Source organism: Gorilla gorilla, chromosome 1 (assembly GCF_029281585.2).
Source record: "Gorilla gorilla gorilla isolate KB3781 chromosome 1, NHGRI_mGorGor1-v2.1_pri, whole genome shotgun sequence".
Classification (NCBI taxonomy): domain Eukaryota; kingdom Metazoa; phylum Chordata; class Mammalia; order Primates; family Hominidae; genus Gorilla; species Gorilla gorilla.
Window position 1 is genome coordinate 218674756 of NC_073224.2, and position 22197 is coordinate 218696952.

A 22197-nucleotide genomic window follows, 5' to 3' on the forward strand; every position below is an offset into this window, starting at 1 on the left:
ATCCCAGGTCTGCTATTGGATGATTGTGTGGTCCTTGGGCAAAGCAATTGACCCATTCCCAGCCTTGGTCTGCTCATGAATAGAGCTGGTCAATGGCGACCATTGCTAACTCTTTCGCAATGACTGAAGAGGACAGTTAGGTCTGTAGAGCATCTAGCACAGCGCGTGGTGCCCAGTGGGCACAGCTGACCACATAGACTGTGCCCAGCCTCCCTCTGGCTTCAGGGGCCTCGCTGGAGACTCAGGCCATGACCACACCCTTATTCACACAGAGCCCTGTGGAATTTTGCTATATCTCTAAGCCCAGGAAGTGAGGGTCACATACCTGGGCAAGAGTGAGAGGCCCTCCTCTCAAAGCATCACCTCTCCCTTTGTGTCTTTCCCTCCAGGGCCTTAAACTTTGGTGGCATAGGTGTCGTCGTGGGCCATGAGCTGACTCATGCTTTTGATGATCAAGGTACGAATTCCAGCCGGGCACGATGGCTCATGCCTGTAATCTCCGTGCTTTAAGAGGAGGATTGCTTGAGGGCAGGAGTTTGAGACCAGCCTGGGCAACATAGCAAGACCTCCATCTCTACTAAAAAAAAAATTAGGCTGGGCATGATGGCTTATGCCTGTAATCCCAGCGCTGTGGGAGGCCAAGGCAGGTGGATCACCTGAGGTCAGGAGTTCGAGATCAGCCTGGCCAACATGGCGAAACCCTGTCTACTAAAAATAAAAAAATTACCCGGGCATGGTGGCGGGTGCCTGCAATCCCAGCTACTCAGGAGGCTGAGGCAGGAAAATCATTTGAATCTGTGAGGCAGAGGTTGCAGTGAGCTGAGATTGCACCACTGCAGTCCAGCCTGGGTGACAGAGCGAGATTCCATCTCAAAAAATAAAATAAAATAAAATTGTATCTACTAAGAAAGTAAAAATTTAGCCAGGTGTGGTGGCAAAATTTTAATAGTCCTAGCTACTTGGGAGGCTGAGGTGGGAAGCTCACTTGAGCCCATGAGTTTGAGGCTACAGTGAACTATGATTATGATTGCACCACTGCCTGGTACAGGTTCCTTGGTCCCCTTCAGACTGGGCCAATCATCTTCCAGGCCCCACTGCCTCTGCTTTGTGCATCCTTCACTTCTAAGGGTCTTAGCTTTGGAGGCAGAAGGATCTGGGTTCAAATCCTTGCTCTGCCAACTGCCGATTATATGAAGTTTAGCAAGCGCTGTCATTTCTCCAGGCCCCCATGTCTTGTCTGTAAAAGGAGCGTGATGGTTCCACCCTCCCGTGGTGATTGGGAGGACTGTGTGAAGTGTGTAGTGAGGTGCCCTGCTCGTGGAAGTTGTCCCGCTCTTGGGGTTCCTATTAGGTTTAGCAGAGAGTGGACATTCCTCCACCACTCCAGAGACTTCTCCAGTCCAACTGCAGTCAGGGGGCGTTGAATCAGTCCCTCCTCTCCAACTAATGTCCAAAATCCTCCTCATTGCCTCCTTCCTTGGGCACTCCCAGGCGGAGATGGAAGAGGCAGAGACCTGGGTGGCCTGGGCCTGTCTTGTGATCCTAGGTCGGCTGGGTCCATCTGCCTCTTCCTAGGCATCTGTTACTCAGGGTCAGGGGCCCTTAGCCAGTGTTGAAAATAAGCCAGGCACGGTGACGCACACCTGTAATCCCAGCACTTTGGGAGGCTGAGGTGGGCAGTTCACTTGAGGTCAGGAGTTCAAGACCAGCCTGGCCAACATGGTGAGACCCCATCTCTACTGAAAAAAAAAACAGAAATCAGCTAGGCATGGCGGCATGTGCTTGTAATCCCAGCTACTCCAGAGGCTGAGGCACAAGAATCCCTTGAACCCAGGAGGCAAAGGTTGCAGTGAGCTGAGATTGCACCACTGCACTCCAGCCTGGGTGGCAGAGTGAGACTGTCTCAAAAAAAAAAAAAAGAAAGAAAACAAAGCAAGCCCCACTGAGCCTCGGGCCACGCTGGAGCTTTCCCCGATTTCTCTCCTTCATCCTCTCCCGCCTCTGACTGGCCACCCCATCCACGTCCCTCAGCACTCACAGGGACCTCGTCTCCCCATGGTGGCTGGAGGACGGGGGTGGACGGATGAACCGCTTCTCACCAGGAGCAGGGAGGAGCAGCAGGTCCCTGCTCTGCCACTCCCTCCCTTGACATGACGCCTCCCTCTGACCCACAGGACGGGAGTATGACAAGGACGGGAACCTCCGGCCATGGTGGAAGAACTCATCCGTGGAGGCCTTCAAGCGTCAGACCGAGTGCATGGTAGAGCAGTACAGCAACTACAGCGTGAACGGGGAGCCGGTGAACGGGCGGCACACCCTGGGGGAGAACATCGCCGACAACGGGGGCCTCAAGGCGGCCTATCGGGTGAGAGCCCCGCTCCCCACACGCGCACGGTCCCAGTGCTGGCTCCTTCCAGATGCCTGTCCGTAGAGGACCATCACGGACAACCAGGGCAGGCACAGCAGCCGTGCGAGCTTCCGTTTCCTCTTCTGCGAAATGGGGGGTGGCGAGGACCAATCGCGATGCCGACCGTGGAGGACCCCCCGCCACAGGGCTTGGCACCAGAAGGCTTTGTGCTCTGAGTCTGGCCTGACAGAGACACAGGAAGGGGCTCGGGCTTCATCCGCCTGAAGAGCCTGCCTGTTCTCACCTCTGCAGGGGAAGCTACCACCAAGTCAGCCAGCTGTGGGTCTGGGAGGCCCCTGAGGACTAAGCAGCCAGGGCAAGGAGCACTGGTCGTGGAGCCAGTTCTGGGTTCAAGTCCCGGTTCTGGAGTAAGTCACAGAACCTCCTTGAGCCTCACTTGACTTGGCTCTGATTAGCTACTACCTGCATTATTGGGTTGTTGGGAAGATAAAACAAGATGATTTAGACACGGGCTGACCCAGAGAGACACTCAGAGATGCTCGCTGAGTCAGATGGGAGTTAGTAACAGAGGCCACGAGAGAAAAACAGTAGGTGTCTGTCAGAGAGATTAAGACAGGGCTTCCTCCCAACCACAGCAGTAAGAGCAGAAATCCATAGAGCTGTCATTTATTGAGGCCTTCTTAAGTGCCAGGCTTGGAGTATTCCCAGCAGCTTTACAATTAGGTATTATAATCCCCGTTTTGCAGATAAGCACACTGAGCCCAGAAACCTTGGATAGGTTGCTTAAAGTCCACGAGTCAATGAAAGGTATTGAGAATCTACCTAGCAGGGGCTGTGTTTGAAGCTCATCCTGCTCTCAAAAAGCTTATACTCTTAGTGGAGGCTGGAAGGGGAAGAAAGGCAAATAAATACATCATAAATCTGTAAGATAATGTCAGCTATTGATAAGGTGATGAATATAAACGGGCGAAGTAAGGAGGAATAACGGGGGGTAAAAGGAATAATGGGGAGGACGCTGGCCACGGCAGGCCTTCTCTGGGGTTATGACATTTGCATAGAGACCTAAATGATGAGGAAGAGCCTGGGAAAAGCTGGGGAAAATGGTCTCAGCAAGAGGAAGAGCAAGTGCAGAGGCCACGAACTAGACACAAGCCTGGCACGTCCAAGGATGGGAAGAAGGACGGGGCAGAGTGTAGGGAATGCGGGGACCAGACCACTCCGGGCTTCTGTTGGCTGCGGCTAAGGAAGGAGCTTGGGTTTTGTCCTGGTTATGATAGAGAGACACAATATAGGGTTTTAAGATAGAGGAATGACATGATTCAACCTACGCTTTAAAACAGGGGTCGGCCGGGCGCAGTGGCTCCCGCCTATAATCCCAGCACTTTGGGAGGCCGAGGTGGGCGGATCATTTGAGGCCAGGAGTTCAAGTCCAGCTTGGCCAACATGGTGAAACCTCATCTCTACTAAAAATATAAAAATGGCTGGGCACGGTGGCTCATGCCTGTAATCCCAGCACTTTGGGAGGCCTTGGTGGGTGGATCACGATGTCAGGAGTTCAAGACCAGCCTGCCCAAGATAGTGAAACCCCGTCTCTACTAAAAATGCAAAGATTAGCCAGGCGTGGTGGCAGGCGCCAGTAATCCCAGCTACTCGGGAGGCCGAGGCAGGGAATTGCTTGAACCCGGAAGGTGGAGGTTGCAGTGAGCCAAGTTCGCGCCACTGCACTCCAGCCTGGGCAACTGAGCAAGACTCCATCTCAAAAATATGTACATATTTATATATAAAAAATAGCCAAGCGTGGTGGCGCATGCCTGTAATCCTAGCTACTTGGGAGGCTGAGGCATGAGAATCTTTTAAACCCAAGAGGCAGAGGTTGCAGTGAGCCAAGATTGTGCCACTGCACTCCAGCCTGGGTGACAGAGCGAGACTCTGTTTCAAAAAAATAAATAAATAAAAATAAAACAAGAGTCCTCTGGGTGCCATGGCTCATGCTTGTAATCCCAGCACTTTGGGAGGCCAGGGTAGGTGGATCACAAGCTCAACTTCAAGACCAGCCTGGGCAACATGGTGAAACCCCGTCTCTACCAAAAATACAAAAAAATTAGCTGGGCATGGTGGCGTGCATCTGTGGTTCCAGTTACTCAGGAGGCTGAGGTGGGAAGATCGCTTGAGCCTAGGAGGTGGAGGTTGCAGAGAGCCAAGATTGTGCCAGTGCACTCCAGCCTGGGTGACAGTAAGACCCTGTCTCCAAAAAAAACAAAAACAAAAACGAGTCAGCACACCTGCAGCCCATAGGCCAAATCTAGCTGTGAGGCTGTTTTTGTAAATGAAGTTTCTTGGCGTTGTAGCTGGCTCCATTTGTTTCCATGTCTGTGGCATTTTTTTTTTCTTTTTTTTGAGACAGGGTCTCACTCTGTCACCCAGGCTGGAGTGCAGTGGCGTGATCTCGGCTCACTGCAACCTCTGCCTTCCTGGTTCAAGTGATTCTCCTGCCTCAGCCTCCCGAGTAGCTGGGATTACAGTCATGTGCCACCGCACCTCGGCTAATTTTTGTATTTTTAGTAGAGATGGGGTTTCACCATGTTGGCCAGGCTGGTCTCAAACTCCTAACCTCAGGTGATCCACCTGCCTGGGCCTTCCAAAGTGCTGGGATTACAGGTGTCAGTCATCGCACCCGGCCATGTGGCTGCTTTCATGCTGCAATAGCAGAATTGAGTCATTGCAGCGGTGACCATTAGCCCACAAATCCCAGTGTGCTCACTCTCCGGCCATCCACAGAAAAGGTTTGCCAGCACCTGCTTCCTAAGGTTCACTGAAGTTGCTTTGCCAGGAGGGGAATGGAATTGAATCAGCCTGAGTCAGAAGACTGATTAGAAAGCTGTTGTGAGGTTGTCCAGGCAAGACACAGGGTAGAGCAATGGGAAGGGGGAGCAGAGCAGTGGTCAGTGTTTGATCTGAGAGAAAGAGAAGAATTGAAGAAGCGTTCTGGGTTTGGGGCCTGGGATGATGGATGGTGGTACCATTGACTATGATGGGAAAAGTACCATTGACTATGATGGGAAAAGTACCATTGACTATGATGGGAAAAGTTGTGTGTATGTATGTGTGTGTGTATGTGTGTGTGTGTGCATGCACACACACGATGTGGCTCTGTTGATACCATGTTAAGTTTGAGATGCATCTTGGCTGTCCAGCTGGCACAGTTGAATATACACATCAGGGAAGAGGCTGGAGCAGAAGGTGTAAATGTGAGAGCCATCAGTACATAGAAGGTATTTTAAGCCATAGGGCTAAACGAGTGCACATCAAGAAGAGGGCTCCCCTAGGCTGAGCCCAGGCCCAGATCCCCAGAAACCAGTCCCTGCCCCAACACGGGGGAGCTCCCTGAGACCTCCATACCAGTCCCCTCCTTTACCACCTGCCATGGGAACCCCTGAGCTTTGGTTTTCTCTCCTCCCAGGCTTACCAGAACTGGGTGAAGAAGAACGGGGCTGAGCACTCACTCCCCACCCTGGGCCTCACCAATAACCAGCTCTTCTTCCTGGGCTTTGCACAGGTGAGTCCATTAGGAAAACATGCCACACATGGTACATTCTGCCATCTTGATGTTTCAAGAGCCCAGAGAGCCGAAAGGCAAGTTCCCCACGGATTGAGAACTTCCCAAGTCACTGGACTGTGCACAGCACATGTGCCCTGTCATTAGAGAGATGCACGGAAGGGCCCAAAGTACCAGTGAAGGGATTCCTGGATCTGGTGAATGAGAAGACGAGGTGATCACTCAGGGCCCTTCTGGTTCTAGGGTTCTAGAGATTTCTTAAACTTAAGATGCCCAGCCAGGCACAGCAGCCCACGCCTGTAATCCCAGCACTTTGGGCGGCCGAGGCAAGCGGATCACCTGAGGTCAGGAGTTTGAGACCAGCCTAGTCCACATAGTGAAACCCTGTCTCTATGAAAAAATACAAAAAAAAAGCCAGGCATGGTGGTGGCTGCCTGTAGTCCCAGCTTCTTGGGAGGCTGAGGCATGAGAATCACTTGAACCTGGGAGGCAGAGGTTGCAGTGAACCAAGATCACGCCACTGCACTCCAGCCTGGGCAACATAGCAAGATTCTGTCTTTCTGTGATCATCCCAGATCATCCCTTCAGTCGGCATTCATCTGGTAGCCTTCTGCTGGCACTCAGAGCTACCAGGCCATTAGACAATTTGTTCTGCCCAGGAAATGAGAGATCTGGACTGAATCCAAGCTTTTCCAACTGGTGTTTGGACACAGTCCTTTGTACAGATGGAATCGAATGCAGGTGCCTCAGAGATGCTGTGCTGGCTGAAGGAGAACAGTTTGGAGACAACTGCGTTAGAGGCTGCTGGCATGGGGGGTGGCACACCAGCCCTACACCAGCCCACTGTCTCTTCCTGACCCACTCAGGGGACCCTTCTGACTCCCTGGGATCTCAGGATCAGGTGGGGGGCTCATCTCCCTGGTGTTGTATTTTCTGGGTTTTGTTTTTTTGGAGCCGGAGTCTCCCTTGGTCACCCGGCCTGGAGTGCAATGGCGCGATCTCGGCTCACTGCAACCTCAACCTCCCGGGTTCAAGTGATTCTCCTACCTCATCCTCTCGTGTAGCTGGGATATAGGCACGCACCACCACACCCATGTAATTTTTGTATTTTTAGTAGAGACAGGGTTTCACCATGTTTGTCAGGCCGATCTCGAACTCCTGGCCTCAAGTGATCCACCCCCACCTTGGCCTCTTAAAGTGCTGGGATTACAGGCATGAGCCACCACACCCAACCTTGTTTTGTTTTTTGAGACCGGATCTCACTCTATCACCCAGGCTGGAATGCAGTGGCACAATCGCAGCCTTGACTTCTCCAGCTCCAGTGATCCTCCCGCCTCAGCCTCCCCAGGAGCTGGGACCGTAGGTGCACACCACCATGCCTGGTTAATTTTTTTTTTTTAATTTTTTGTAGAGATGGGGTCTTGCCATGTTGCCCAAGCTGGTCATGAACTCCTGGGCTCAAGCAGCCCTCCCACCTTGGCTCCCAAAGTGCTGGGATTACAGGTGTGAGCCACCACACCTGGCCTCCCCTGCTGTTGTAATGGGGGCAGTCTGGCAGCCCCAGGGCCCCACAGTGACCCTGGCCTCTCCCTGTTGCCCCTTCAAAGGTCTGGTGCTCCGTCCGCACACCTGAGAGCTCCCACGAAGGCCTCATCACGGATCCCCACAGCCCCTCTCGCTTCCGGGTCATTGGCTCCCTCTCCAATTCCAAGGAGTTCTCAGAACACTTCCGCTGCCCACCTGGCTCACCCATGAACCCGCCTCACAAGTGCGAAGTCTGGTAAGGACGAAGCGGAGAGAGCCAAGACGGAGGAGGGGAAGGGGCTGAGGACGAGACCCCCATCCAGCCTCCAGGGCATTGCTCAGCCCGCTTGGCCACCCGGGGCCCTGCTTCCTCACACTGGAGGGTTTTCAGCCGGAACCGAGCCCATGGTGTTGGCTCTCAACGTGACCCGCAATCTGATCCCCCGTGAAGAGCCGGACATCCCAGGCACACGTGTGCGCCACCTTCAGCAGGCATTCGGGTGCTGGGCTGGTGGCTCATCAGGCCTGGGCCCCACACTGACAAGCGCCAGATACGCCACAAATGCCACTGTGTCAAATGCTTTCAAGATATATTTTTGGGGAAACTATTTTTTAAACATTGTGGAATACACTGGAAATCTTCAGGGAAAAACGCATTTCAACAGTTTTTTTTTTAAGGAAAGAATTGGTATATTTATTATTTTCTGTTTTTCTAAATAACCTGTGGACAAGGGAAGCCCCACTGATTTACTCCCTCTCTTCCCCACTCCCTGTGAGGCTGGGCTGAGGCAGGGATCCCTGGGCCACAGAGTAAGTCTCCAAATCAGACAGCTGCCTCAGCCCTTGGGATGTGTGATTTCAGCTCCTGTCACCTCATGCAAGGGCGTGGAGACCAGCAGAGGTGTGGAGGCCAGGCAGAGAGAGGAGCCGGCTCTGGGGGGGGCCCAGCTCATGGGCACTGCCCCTTCAGCTAGCCTGCCTCCGTCCCCTGAGTCCAACAGTGGGAGCCCTAACTGGGAAGTTCTGATCCCCAAAGCCACAGCAGGGGACTGATGGCTATAGCAGAATGAGGTTGGGTCAGGACCCTCAAACACCATCTGGGAGCACCAAGCACCCTGAATCCAGACTGCAGGAGCCCTGCGGGGTGAGGCTGTGTCAGAGATACACTGCTGGCCACAAGTGTCCCCTCTCAGTCCCACCTTTTCGGGCTGTCCCATGTCTATCTCAGGGGCCCGTTACCTCTCTGCAGCAGTCCCCCATCCCAGCCACACCAGGGTCTGTCCGGCCAACCCTCTTCCCCAGAGAAAGGAGAAAAGAGAAAACAGGCTGGGTCCGGTGGCTCACTCCTGTAATCCCAGCACTTTGGGAGGTTGAGGTGGGCGGATCACCTGAGGTCAGGAGTTCGAGACCAGCCTGGCCAACGTGGTGAAACCCCATCTCTACTAAAAAAATTACAAAAATTAGCCGGGTGTGGTGGTGGGCACCTGTAATCCCAGTTACTCGGGAGGCTGAGGCAAGAGAATCTCTTGAACTCAGGAGGCAGAGGTTGCAGTGAGCTGAGATTGCACCACTGCACTCCAGCCTGGGTGACAGAGGGAGACTCCGTCCCAAAAAAAAGAAAAGAGAAACAGCTGTCACCTCCCGCAGGACCCAAATCCTCTCTCTGAGCACCGTCGTCCACCACATGGCTGGGCCTGGCTCCCAGGACCAGTCCAGTCCTCTAGTGCCTTATCTGAGGCTGCAGCCGCCAGTCTCCACCCCAAGGAGACAGCCCCTCCTCCTAGATGCCCTTGGCCTCCGCAGTGCAGCCCCCAGGTGTCCTGACTGAAGCACAGGCCATAGCCCCATTTCCCCGGTGCCTGCAGGGCTAACCTCCACGGGAGCCCAGGAGCTCTGGCCGGCAGGTCCATGGCACGGGGCATCGGAAGACTGCAAAACTGCTGGACTTACCCTGGGCTGCAGTCCATTGTCGGCCCCTGGGTTGAATCAAGATAGTACTTGCAGCTAGATGGATGCTTTTAGCCAGGGGACATTGTGAGGGGAAGATTGCTCCACCCAGTCTGGCCTGTGGTGTCTGTCTCCTCCCTGAGACCACAGCTTCTCCAATAGCAGACTCATGGGCGCCACCAAGTGGAAGCACCTGGAGCGGCCTCTGCCATCCAGTGGGGAAGCCAGGCCCCGAGACGGAGGTGGGGGCATGTGCCCTCCACAGCCACCGCTTTCCCGCCTCAGCAGCCCAGGCCTCCTGGCCCAGCCCTGCCCGGACAGTGCTCTCCCCTCACCCGGGAAGCTGGAATCCTCCTGCCCGAGAGGAAGCAGACGGCACAGGGACACCCCTGCCACCTTGGGATCCGCCTCCAAGCTGGTGCAGGGTATCGAGAGTGGATTCCAGATGGAGGCCCTGGTCCCAGCACGCAGCAGTCCTGGTAGCTCTGCAGAGGAGACAGGAACCCGAGAAGTAGCTGAAGCAGGAGCCAGCCGCAGTCCCCTTGCCACATAGAGGTGGGCTTCTCCCAGCCATGGTGTCCCCTCTGCCTCCCCTCCCCCGACCCTCCTGCCTTCCACGTGGAGGGTGGTGGTCCTGCAGTGTCAGCACCAGCACCATGGGCTTGGACCCCCTCCCTGGACAGAGGCAGGTGTCCTAGGGCTGGGGGTGCAGCCCGAGGGAATGGAGACCACACTCATGGCTCAGGTCTGCCGGGGACGGCAGGGGGTTGGGGAAGAAGAGGGCTCAGGCCCAGCAGGGGTGGAAGCCCCTGCCACTGCCACTACCCGCTCCAGAGCTTTAAGGAAAATGAAGTGAGACCCCTCCCCTTAGGCCTGGGGAGCCATAGGGCTGGCTTCTCTGTGGGTGCGTGGACATGGGGTTGGGAGCTGGGAATCTATTTTTTGTATTATGTTTTGTGCTACTGTAGTTTTGGTGTGGCACTATTGTAATGGAAATAAAATACTTGTACGGAGGGCCATGTGTCTGGGTGTCTGTCCTCCCAGGGTGCTGTGTGTCCTGTGAGGCCGGCACAGGGCTGTCCACCCTAGCTTCTCCAGGGCTGGGCGCATCTGCCCTGAGAGCAGGGGTCTTGGACCCTGCCAGAAGGTTGCTCAGTACCTGTGCCCCCAGCCACCCTTACTTCACCTACAAGTGTGTGAGCACCCCCTGCTGGTGAGAATGATGCACATCACCACCTGGGTCCAAGAGGCCTCCTGGTAAAAATAATTTTTCTGTTATCTTCGAGCAAGGGAGTTTCCAGGTCTCAGATGTTTGGGCAGGGCAGGCAGTAGGGAAAATCAAAGAAAGGTTCAAGGAGGGCCAGGTGCGGTGACTCATGCATGCAATCCCAGCACTTTGGGAGGCCGAGGCAGGTGGATCACCTGAGGTCAGGAGTTTGAGACCAGCCTGACCAATGTGGTGAAACCCCAGCTCTACTGAAAATACAAAAATTAGCCAGGCATGATGGAGCACACCTGTAATCGTAGCTATTTGGGAGGCTGAGGCAGAAGAATCGCTTGAACCTGAGAGGCGGAGATTGCAGGAGCTGAGATTGCGCCACCGTGCTCCAGCCGGGGCAGCAGAGTAAGACTCCATCTCAAAAAAAAGAAAAAGGAAAAGCAGGGCACGGTGGCTCACGCGTGTAATCCCAGTACTTTGAGAGGCTGAGACGGGTGGATCACTTGAGGTCAGGAGTTCGAGACCAGCCTGGTGAGCATGGCGAAACCCCGTCTCCACTAAAAATACAAAAATTAGCTGGGCACAGTGGCGCACGCCTGTAGTCCCAGCTACTCAGGAGGCTGAGGCAGGAGAATCGCTTGAACCTGGGAGGCAGAGGTTGCAGTGAGCCAAGATCATGCCAATGCACTCCAGCCTGGGTGACAGAGCAAGACTCTGTCTCAAAAAAAAAAAAAAAGGGAAAGAAAAGTTCAAGGAAGAGTCTCTGATGTACACTGTGCCTCCTGGGGTTTGCGTATGTTCTTCACTCTGCCTGGAATGTCCCTGGAATGTCCTTGCCTGATAAACTACCCATCCTTGAAACCCCAGCTCAGCTTCTCCTCTAGGAAGCCTTCCTAACCTCCCAGTCAGTATCAGGAAACTCACACAGGCTTCCTTCTCATATCACAGTGTATGGGTTTGCTAGGGCCACCCTAACAAAGTACCACAAACTTGGGGGCTTGCACAACTCTTAGTTCTGGAGACTCAAAGTCCAAGATCAAGGTGTTGGCAACATTGACTCGGTTCCAGGCTCTCCTAGCTTCTGGCAACCTTTGGTGCTCCTTGGCTTGTAGAAGCATCACCCGGGCCTCTGCCTTCATCTTCATATGGCGTTCTCCCTGCATGCGTGCCTGTCTCTGTCCAAATTTCCCCCTTTTATGAAGACACCAGTCATACTGAATTAGGGCCAACCCTAATGACCTCGTTTTAGCTAATTACATCAGCAATGACCCTATTTTCAATTTTTTTCTTTCTTTCTTTTTTTTTTCTTCTGAGATGGAGTTTCATTCTCATTGCCCAGGCTGGAGTGGGGTGGCGTGATCTCGACTCACCGCAACCTCCACCTCCCAGGTTCAAGCAATTCTCCTGCCTCAGCCTCCTGAGTAGCTGGGATTACAGGTACACGATGCCACACCCGGCTAATTTTTTGTGTTTTTAGTAGGGATGGGGTTTCTCCATGTTGGTCAGGCTGGTCTCGAATTCCCAACCTCAGGTGATCCGCCCGCCTTGGCCTCCTTCCTCTTCCCCGCTCTGAGACCCTGGGACCCCTCACTCCTCCCCTCCTCCTTCTCCCTTCTTTGTTAACAATAGATCCTACCCCTCCCCACTCGGCTCCGTGCCTGCCCCACTCCCCAAGCAAAAATTAAAACCCCAGCCTGGCCCTTCAGGGATTTACCCTGCAGCTAAGCAGATGGAAATACGCGCAGGATGCAAGTTAGGAACAAATGGAAAATAATAAATTGTGTAAGGAAAAGGGCGCAGCAGAGGCTATCCGTAAGGGTGAAGGAGCTGCAGAAGGGAGGGACCGGAGAAGAGTCCACACTTCAAGAATCTAATACAAGAAGAAACCCAGTGAGAAATGGGCAAGTCCTTTATAAAGGAAACTATGCAATTTTCCTGAAGAACATAAAAGAAGACCTGAATAGGCCGGGCGCGGTGGCTCATACCTGTAATCCCAGCACTTTGGGAGGCCGAGGCAGGCAGATCACGAGGTCAGGAGATCGAGACCATCCTGGCTAACATGATGAAACCTCATCTCTACTAAAAATACAAAAAATTAGCCGGGCGTGGTGGCGGGCGCCTGTTGTCCCAGCTACTCAGGAGGCTGAGGCAGGAGAATGGCATGAACCTGGGAGGCAGAGCTTGCAGTGAGCCAAAATCGCGCCACTGCACTCCAGTCTGGGTGACAGAGTGAGACTCCATCTCAAAAAAAAAAAAGACCTGAGTAAATGCAGGTAAACACCCTGATCATGGATGGAAAGGTTCAATATAATAAACAATGCCAGCCGCGTACGGTAGCTCATGCCTGTAATCCCAGCACTTTGGGAGGCCGAGGCAGGCAGATCACCCGAGGTCAGGAGTTCAACACCAGCCTGGCCAACATCATGAAACCCCGTCTCTACTAAAAATACAAAAAAAAAAAAAAAAAATTAGCTGGGCATGGCAGTGGGCGCCTGTAATCACAGCTACTCAGGAGGCTGAGGCAGGAGAATAGCTTGAACCCGGGAGGCAGAGGCTGCAGTGAGCTGAAATCGCGCCATTGCACTCAGCCTGGGGGACAATGCAATTATTTGCAGATTATTATTTATTAGATTTATTATTATTTGAGACTCTACCTCAAATAATAATAATGAAACAATGCCAATTCTCCCCAAAATTAATTTGCTATTGCAGTATACTCTCAACCAAAATCTCAAGGTAATTTTTCATGGAACTTGAAAAACTGATTCACATAGAAGATCAAATGCACAAGAGTGGCCAAGCAGGCCAGGCACGGTGGCTCACGCCTGTAATCCCAGCACTTTGGGAGGCCGAGGCAGGCAGATCGAGGTCAGGAGATCGAGACCATCCTGGCTAACACGATGAAACCCCATCTCTACTAAAAATACAAAAAATTAGCCAGGCGTGGTGGCGGGTGCCTGTAGTCCCAGCTACTTGGGAGACTGAGCAGGAGAATGGTGTGAACCCGGGAGGGAGCTGAGATCGCGCCACTGCATTCCAGCCTGGGCGATAGAGCAAGACTCCATCTCAAAAAAAAAAAAAGTAGCCAAGCAAGACAATTCAGAAAAAATAGAACAATGAAGTAGCTGGCCTGATCAAAATATGTTATAAAGCGATAGTGAATTACATATATGGTATTGGTGTGGGAATAGAGAAATTGAACACTTAGAATGGATTAGACAGCAAGAAATACTTATGTGTCTGTGTGGGAATTGGTATAGGATAAAGGGGGCACTTGTGCAGTGGCACACACCTGTAATCCCAGCACTTTGGGAGGCCAAGGCAGGAGGACTACTTGAGCTCAGGAGTTCGAGACCAGCCTGGGCAACACAGCAAGACACCTGTCTTTACTAAAAATACAAAAATTAGCCTGGTGTGGTGGCACATGCCTGTAGTCCCAACCACTCAGGAGGCTGAGGTGGGAGGTTTGCTTGAGCCAGGAGGCAGAAGTTGCAGTGAGCTGAGATCACGCCACTGCACTCCAGCCTGGGTGACAGAGTGAGAGACCCTGTCAAAAAAAAAAAGGGAGGCTGCGACTCCATCTCTTTAAAAGAAAATAGGGAAGCTGGGTGCAATGGCTCATACCTGTAATTCCAGCACTTTGGGAGCCTGAAGATTGCTTGAGCCCACGAGTTTGAGGCCAGCCTGAGCATCATAGCAAGACCCCGTCTCCACAAAAAAATACAAAAATTAGCAGAGTGTGGTGGCACGTGCCTGTAGTGCCAGCTACTCTGGAGGCTGAGATGGGAGGATCACTTGAGCCCAGGAGGTCAAGGATGTAGTGAACTGTGATTGCACCACTGCACTCCAGCCTGGGTGACAGAGTGAAAGTCTGTCTCCATCAATCAATCAATCAGTCAATCTAGTAGGAAAGACAACTAGACTGAGGCTAAAGAAAAAAGTTTTAAAAATCATGGAAGAATTTTAATTTTCCTCATTGATATCCTTAAACCACACTTCATTTCCAAATACACACAATAACAAAGTCATACTTAAACCTAACATGATACAACTATCCTGGATGCAACCAAAAACACACCAACCCTTCCGCAGGAGAAGATGCAAAATCCTTGGATAATGCTCATTCTTCTCTTTTGATATCCTGTAACCTAAATACCATAATATAAAGTTTACTATTATTTTATTTATTTATTTATTTTGAGACAGGGTCTCACTCTATCACCCAGGCTGGAGTGCAGTGGTGCAATCTCGGCTCACTGTAGCCTCCACTTCCTGGGCTCAGGTGATCCTCCTGCCTCAGCCTCCCCAGTAGCTGGGACTACAGGTGCACGCCACCACCCCCAGCTAATTTTTTGTATTTTTTGTAGAGACAGGGTTTTGCCATGTTGCCCAGACTGGTCTCAAACTCCTTGGCCTCAAGCAATTGCCTGCCTTGCCCTCCCAAAAAGCTGGGATTACAGGCGTGAGCCACCACACCCAGCCTAAATTATTAATATATCTCATGTTAGATGATAAGGGAATAAGAGGGAAGAAAACAAAAATATTTGGCTAATCTATATACAAACATTCATAACAAAATAAGGAAGAAATACTCATAGTTATTACTGTCCTCATTTCTGCAACTGGTCATGTGGTCAGAGCTGGTCTTTATAATTCCCTTCCTCCACTGCCCTTTCCATATTCCTTTTCCCTCAGCAAGCACCTCATCTGGTCATGGTTCTTTGCCTGGTGGGGTGACCCAAACCTTCATTCCTGAAATTCCTGGACCGTTAATAGTCCTGCCTGAACTGGGCCGTTGTCGCTTTTGTTTACTTTAGTCACAGGACGTGGTACTGATCCTCCTCCACTTACAATGAGGTTATGTCCTGATAAATCCATCTTCTTTTTTTTTTTTTTTTTTTTTTGAGATGGGGTCTCACTCTGTCACCCAGGTTGGAGGGCAGTGGTGCAGTGTTGGTCACTGCAGCCTCAACTTCCCAAGCTCCAGTGATCCTCCCACCTCAGCCTCCACGCACTATCACACCTGGCTAATTTTTTTGTATTTTTAGTAGAGACAAGGTTTCACCGTGTGGCCCAGGCTGGTCTCGAACTCCTGGGCTCAAGCGATCTGCCTGCCTTGGCCTGAGTGCTGAGATTACAGGTGTGAGCCACTGCACCTGGCCCTGATAAATCCATCTTAAGTTGCAAATATCCTAAATTGGAAATGCACTTAATGCATCTAACCTACTGAACATCATAGCTTTGCCCTGAAATGTGCTCAGAACACTTCCATTAGCCTACAATTGGGCAAAATCATCTAACACGAAGCCTATTTTGTTGACTAGATATGTTGACTATCTCACGTAATTTATTAAATACAGCACACTGCAGATTACAGTATCAGCTGTCTACCCTCGTGATTGTGTGGCTGACTCGGAGCCGCGGTCGCCGCCACTGCCCAGCATCATGAGAAAGCATTGTACTCCATATTGCTAGCCCAGGAAGAGATCAAAATTGAAAATTCAAAGGATAGTTTCTACTGAATGCGTATCACTTTTGCCCATCATAAAGTCAAAAAATCATAAGTCAAATCATCGTAAGACAAAGAGTGTCTATATTAACAGATGCCCTAAGGGAGCTCCTGGATTCCACATATACTCTCCCAGAGATACACTCTCTGTTGTGTAGCAGCAATACAATTTTCCCTTGGTAATCAAGACCAGTCATCCCAGCCAGTACAGTGACCTCCTTCTTTGCCTGTTAATTTTGGGTATGGGGAGCGCAACGCGACTGAGTGGCAGCCTCAACCTCCAGTTCAGTGTAATCATTGTGTTGCCTAGTGGAAGCATTTCTCCCTTTGGAACCAACCTCTAAACTAGCAGAGCCTAAGGTCATGGGGACGGGAAGCAGAAATGTTGCTAGTGCATCAGTAGGGATAAAAGTGATTGGGGGCCAGGCGTGGTGGCTCACGCCTGTAATCCCAGCACTTTGGGAGGCTAAGGCAGGCAGATCATGAGGTCAGGAGATCAAGACCATCCTGGCCAACATGGTGAAACCCCATCTCTACTAAAAATACAAAAATTAGCTGGACATGGTGGCACGTGCCTGTAATCCCAGCTACTCGGGAGGCTGAGGCAGGAGAATCGCTTGAACAAAAGAACCGGAGGTTTCAGTGAGTCGAGATTGCTCCACTGCACTCCAGCCTAGTGACAGAGCGAGATTCTGCCTTAAAAAAAAAAAAAAAAAAAAAGGTGATTGGAGTCACTCCTAATCTCCTAATTTCTACCCTTTGACTCCTGGCCCCATGAAACTTGGATGGTCTCGATCTCCTGACCACGTGATCCACCCACCTCGGCCTCCAAAAGTGCTGGGATTACAGGCGTGAGCCACTGCACCTGGCCCCACTTGATTATTAAAATCCTCTTCTGCTAGCTGGGTGTGGTGGCTCACGCCTACAATCCAGCCTGGCCAACATGGCAAAACCCCATCTCTACTAAAAATACACAAATTGGCTGGGCATGGTGGCGCATGCCTGTAACTGCAGCTACTCGGGAGGCTGAGGCAGGAGAATCGCTTAAACCAGGAGGTGGAGGTTGCATTGAGCCAAGATCATGCCATTGCATTCCAGCCTGGGTGACAGAGTGAGACTTTGTCAAAAAAAAAAAAAAAAAAAAAAAAAAAAGGAGAGTAGTTATCCACAAAGGATGGTGGGGCCGTGCTTCAAAATCCTAAGGGTCTGCACTGTGATTCACCTAGAGGGGTCTACCGAAGACTGAAGACAACTCTATCTGCTAATGACACTCCAAGTGCCATTGGATCTGCTGTATCCTATGGCCCAAGTGGCAGTGCAGCTTGCACGGCAGCCTGGACCTGTTTCAGAGCCTTCTCTTGTTCTGAGTCCTACTCAAAACTAGCAGTTTTTTCCCATTCCAGAGAGTGTAGCTATAAATAAATAAATAAATAAATAATCTAAAACTAGCAGCTTTTCAGATCACTCAGTAAATGGGTCAGAGCAAAATACCCAAATGTGAAATACATGGTCTCCAAAATCCAAAGGGACCTACCAGGCCTTGTGCCTCTTTCTTGGTTGTAGGAGGGTCCAGCTGCAACAATGTATTCTTCATCTTAGAAGGGTTATCTCCTTGAGGTCTGCAGTTCAAGACCAGCCTGGCCAACATGGTAAAACCCAGTATCTACTAAAAATTCAAAAATTAGTCAGGCATGGTGGCACATGCCTGTAATCCCAGCTACTCAGGAGGACGAGGCAGGTGAATTGCTTGAACCCAGGAGGCAGAGGTTGCAGTGAGCCAAGATCACGCCGTTGCACTCCAGCACTCCAGCCTGGGCAACAGAGTGAGACTTCATCTCAAAAAAAAAAAAAAAAAAGGAAGGACTAACTCAACATGCCTGAGACCACTGGATCCTTAGAAATGTCACCAGAGTAGAAGGCCCCTGAATTTTAGGTACCATGCAGGCTGAGCTCCCAACATGAACTGGGTATTGAATTTACCAATAAGGCTAGAGTAGTTGCTGCTTCTTGCTAACTAGGTGCATTCAGCACAGTATCATCAATGTGTAGGCTGATATGGCATCTTGGGTAAAAGGGAAAGCAATCAAGATCCCTGTGAACAGCTGGGTGCGGTGGCTCACGCCTGTAATCCTAGCACTTTGAGAGGCTGAGGCAGGAGGACTGCCTGAAGCCAGAATTTTTTGTATAGATCCCTGCCAAAAAGAAGAAGGAAAAAAAAAATCTGTGAACTAAATTATGACAAAAAGGTGGAGAGTTGGCCGGGCATGGTGGCTCACACCTGTAATCCCAGCACTTTGGGAGGCTGAGGCAGGTGGATCACCTGAGGTCAGGAGTTCAAGACCAACTTGGTGGCCAACATGGTGAAAGCTCATCTCTACTAAAAATACAAAAACTAGCTGGGCGTGGTGGCACACACCTGTAATTCCAGCTACTCAGGAGGCTGAGGCAGGAGAATCACTTGAATCTAGGAGGCGGAGGTTGCGGTGAGCCGAGATCACGCCATTGCACTCCAGCCTGGGTAACAGATAAGACTCCATCTTTTCTTTTTTTTTTTTTAAATTGTGACAGAGTCTCGCTCTGTCACCCAGGCTGGAATGCAGTGGCGCAATCTCAGCTTACTGCAAGCTCTGCCTCCTGGGTTCGCACCATTCTCCTGCCTCAGCCTCCCGAGTAGCTGGGACTACAGGCGCCCACCACCACACCCGGCTAATTTTTTGTATTTTTAATAGAGACGGGTTTCACTGTGTTGGCCAGGATGGTCTCGATCTCCTGACCTTGTGATCCACCCGCCTTGGCCTCCCAAAGTGCTGGGATTATAGGCATGAGACACCGCGCCTGGCCGAGACACCATCATAAAAAAAAAAAAAAATGCTGGAGAGTTGATATATCCTTGAGATAGGACAGTGAAGGTGTTGCTGAAAGCAAACTGGTTCTGGTGGTCTTTATGGACAGGGATGGAGCAAAAGGCATTTGCCAAGTCAGTAGCTGCATACCAGGTATCAGGGAACATGCCATTTTGCTCAAGCAATTAAACCATATCTGAAACAGCAGTGCAATTGAGTTACTGTCTGGTTAAGTTTACGATAATCCACTGTCATTCTCCAAGATTCATCTGTTTTCTGCACAGGCCAAATAGGTAAGTCGAATGGGGATGTGATGGGAATCACCACTCCTGCATCTTTTAAGTCCGTGATGGAGTACTCATCTCTGAAGTCTCTGCGAATGCAGAGTGGTTTTGGTTTACTAATTTTGCGAGTAGAGGCAGTTCTAGTGGCTTCCATTTAGCCTTTCCTACCGTAATATCCCTTACACCACAGGTCAGGGAACCAATGCAGGGATTCTGCCAGTTGCTGAGTATGTCTATTCCAATTATGCATTCCAGAGCTGGGGAAATAGCCACAGGATTGATCTGAGCATCCACTGGGCCCACCATAAGTAGGACGTGAGCTAAAACCCCATCAATCACCTGACCTCCATAAACCTTTACTGTGATGATGGACCGCAGTGACATTTTGGGTCTCCAGAAAAAAGTGCCAATTCAGAGCCAGTGTCCAATAATCCCTGGAAAGTCTCACTACTTCCTTTTCCCCAATATGCAGTCACCCTGGTAAATAGCCACAGGTCCCTTGGGGAAGACTGGGAGAAAGACTAAAGGTATATGTTTTTGGCAATGTAGTAGATCTTTCGTAGAGCATCTGTCCTCCCTTTCATTCAAGGGATTCTGGTCTCCAAGTCAAGTGTAGAAACTGTTGGAGAGGCCATGATTCTCTGTTTTGGTGATTCAAATTAGACTTCATTCATTCCATAACTCTTCTGCTTATTCAGATCAAGTAAGAATTTAATAGGACATGTGCAGTGGCTCATGCCTGCCTGTAGCCCCCAACACTTTGGGAGGCCAAGGCGGGAGGATCAGTTGAGGCCAGGAGTTTGAGACCAGCCTGATAAATAAAGTAAGACCCTGGCTCTACAAAATATATATAAAAATTAGTGGCCGGGGGCTGGGCGTGGTGGCGCACGCCTGTAATCCCAGCACTTTGGGAGGCCGAGGTGGGTGGATCACCTGAGGTCGGGAGTTCGAGACTAACCTGACCAACATGGAGAAACTCCATCTCTACTAAAATTACAAAATTAGCCGGGCATAGTGGCACATACCTGTAATCCCAGCTAGGCTGAGGCAGGAGAATCACTTGAATCCAGGAGGTGAGGTTGCGGTGAGCCGAGATTGTGCCATTGCACTCCAGCCTGGGCAACAAGAGCAAAACTCTGTCTCAAAAAAAAAAAAAATTAGTGGCTGGGCGCAGTGGCTCACACCTGTAATCCCAGCACTTTGGGAGGCCGAGACGGGCAGATCACCTGAGGCCTGGAGTTCGAGACCAGCCTGACCAACATGGAGAAACCTTGTCTCTACTAAAAATACAAAATTAGCCAGGCGTGGTGGTGCATGCTTGTAATCCTAGCTACTCAGGAGGTTGAGACAGGAGAATTGCTTGAACCCGCGAGGCAGAGGTTGCAGTGAGCCGAGATGGTGCCATTGCACTCCAGCCTGGGCAACAAGAGTGAAACTCTCTAAATATATATATACATATATATATACACACACACACATATATATGTGTGTGTGCTTGTGTGTGTGTATGTATATATATGTGTATATATACATATACGTATATGTATATATACATACCGTGTTAGCCAGGATGATCTCAATCTCCTGACCTCGTGATCCACCCGCCTCAGCCTCCCAAAGTCCTGGGATTATAGGCATGAGCCACGGTGCCCGGCTGAGACTCCATCTTAAAAAAAAAAAAAAAAAACTGGAGAGTTGATATGTCCCTGAGATAGGACAGTGAAGGTGTTGCTGAAAGCAAACTGCTTCTAGTGGTCTTTATGGACAGGGATGGAGCAAAAGGCATTTGCCAAGTCAGTAGCTGCATACCAGGTATCAGGGAACATGCCAATTTGCTCAAGCAATTAAACCATATCTGAAACAGCCATGCAATTGAGTTACTGTCTGATTAAGTTTATGATAATCCACTGTCACAGATGAATCTCCAAGATTCATCTGTTTTCTGCACAGGCCAAATAGGTAAGTTGAATGGGGATGTGATGGGAATCACCAGGATCACTTGACCCCGGGAGGTCAAGGCAGCAGTGAGCCATGATTCTGCACTCCAGCCTGGGTGATAGAGCGAGATCCTATCTGGAAAAAAAAAAAAAAGACTTTAATAGATTACTCATATTCTTCTTTTCAAGGGATGCCGTGATCAACTAGCCAATGCATGCATAGGTCTCTGTGAGTCAGATCATTCTGGTTACTACTTTGGCTCTGTGTTCATTACAGTACCTGTGCACTGTGGTTTTGGCGAGTAAGTACTGCCACTTGACCCCTGCTATCCCAGGATCTCATTATCCACATTGTTTTAGGGATCCCAGTTCAATGGGAAATTATAGCAATTCCCACTGTAATTTCTTTCTTTTTTTTTTTTTTGAGATGGAGTCTCACTCTGTCGCCCAGACTAAAGTACAGTGGCAGGATCTCGGCTCACTGCAACCTCTGCCTCCCAGGTTCAAGCTATTCTTCTGCCTCAGCCTCCCAAGTAGCTGGGACTACATGTGCATGCCACCACGCCCGGCTAATTTGCGTGGTTTTTTTTTAGTAGAGACGGGATTTCACCATGCTGGCTAGGCTGGTCTCGAACTACTGGCCTCAGGTGATCTGCCCGCCTCGGCCTCCCAAAGTGCTAGGATTACAGGCATGAGCCACCTCGCCCGGCCCCCACCGTAATTTCTAACCAAAAGAGAAAAAGACCACAGAGCTCTTCAAGGATGCTGAAGCTCCTCTCAAAAATGTATTCACCACAGTGGTGAAAGGTGTGTCCTCTGGATCCTCCCACAGTGGGTAAACAGGTCTTCCATGAAGAATGCACTCTGCATTCCAACCGCCCTAAGCCTTTGGATCCTTCTCTTTGCAGGATAGCAAGGCAATTCTGGTATTTCAGCTTCATTTACTCATTTACCTTCGGGTCCACATTTCGTACAACCAACCAACCAACCTACAACAGCCTTTTTTTTTT

General features: G+C 50.7%; 1 protein-coding gene across 3 annotated transcripts in view; it reads left to right on the forward strand.

Moving 5' to 3' along the window:
* ECE1 (endothelin converting enzyme 1) overlaps window positions 1-10409 on the forward strand; it is a 129350-nt gene extending 118941 nt beyond the window's left edge. For all 3 annotated transcript variants that reach the window (XM_031009777.3, XM_055387005.2, XM_031009776.3), the window contains exons 16-19: window positions 390-457; window positions 2175-2365; window positions 5829-5924; window positions 7532-10409. In XM_031009777.3, coding sequence (XP_030865637.1) covers window positions 390-457; window positions 2175-2365; window positions 5829-5924; window positions 7532-7708 — 532 coding nt within the window. In that variant the 3' untranslated portion in view covers window positions 7709-10409. The remainder of the gene's footprint in view (window positions 1-389; window positions 458-2174; window positions 2366-5828; window positions 5925-7531) is intronic.
* The last annotated feature ends 11788 nt before the right edge of the window (window positions 10410-22197 follow it).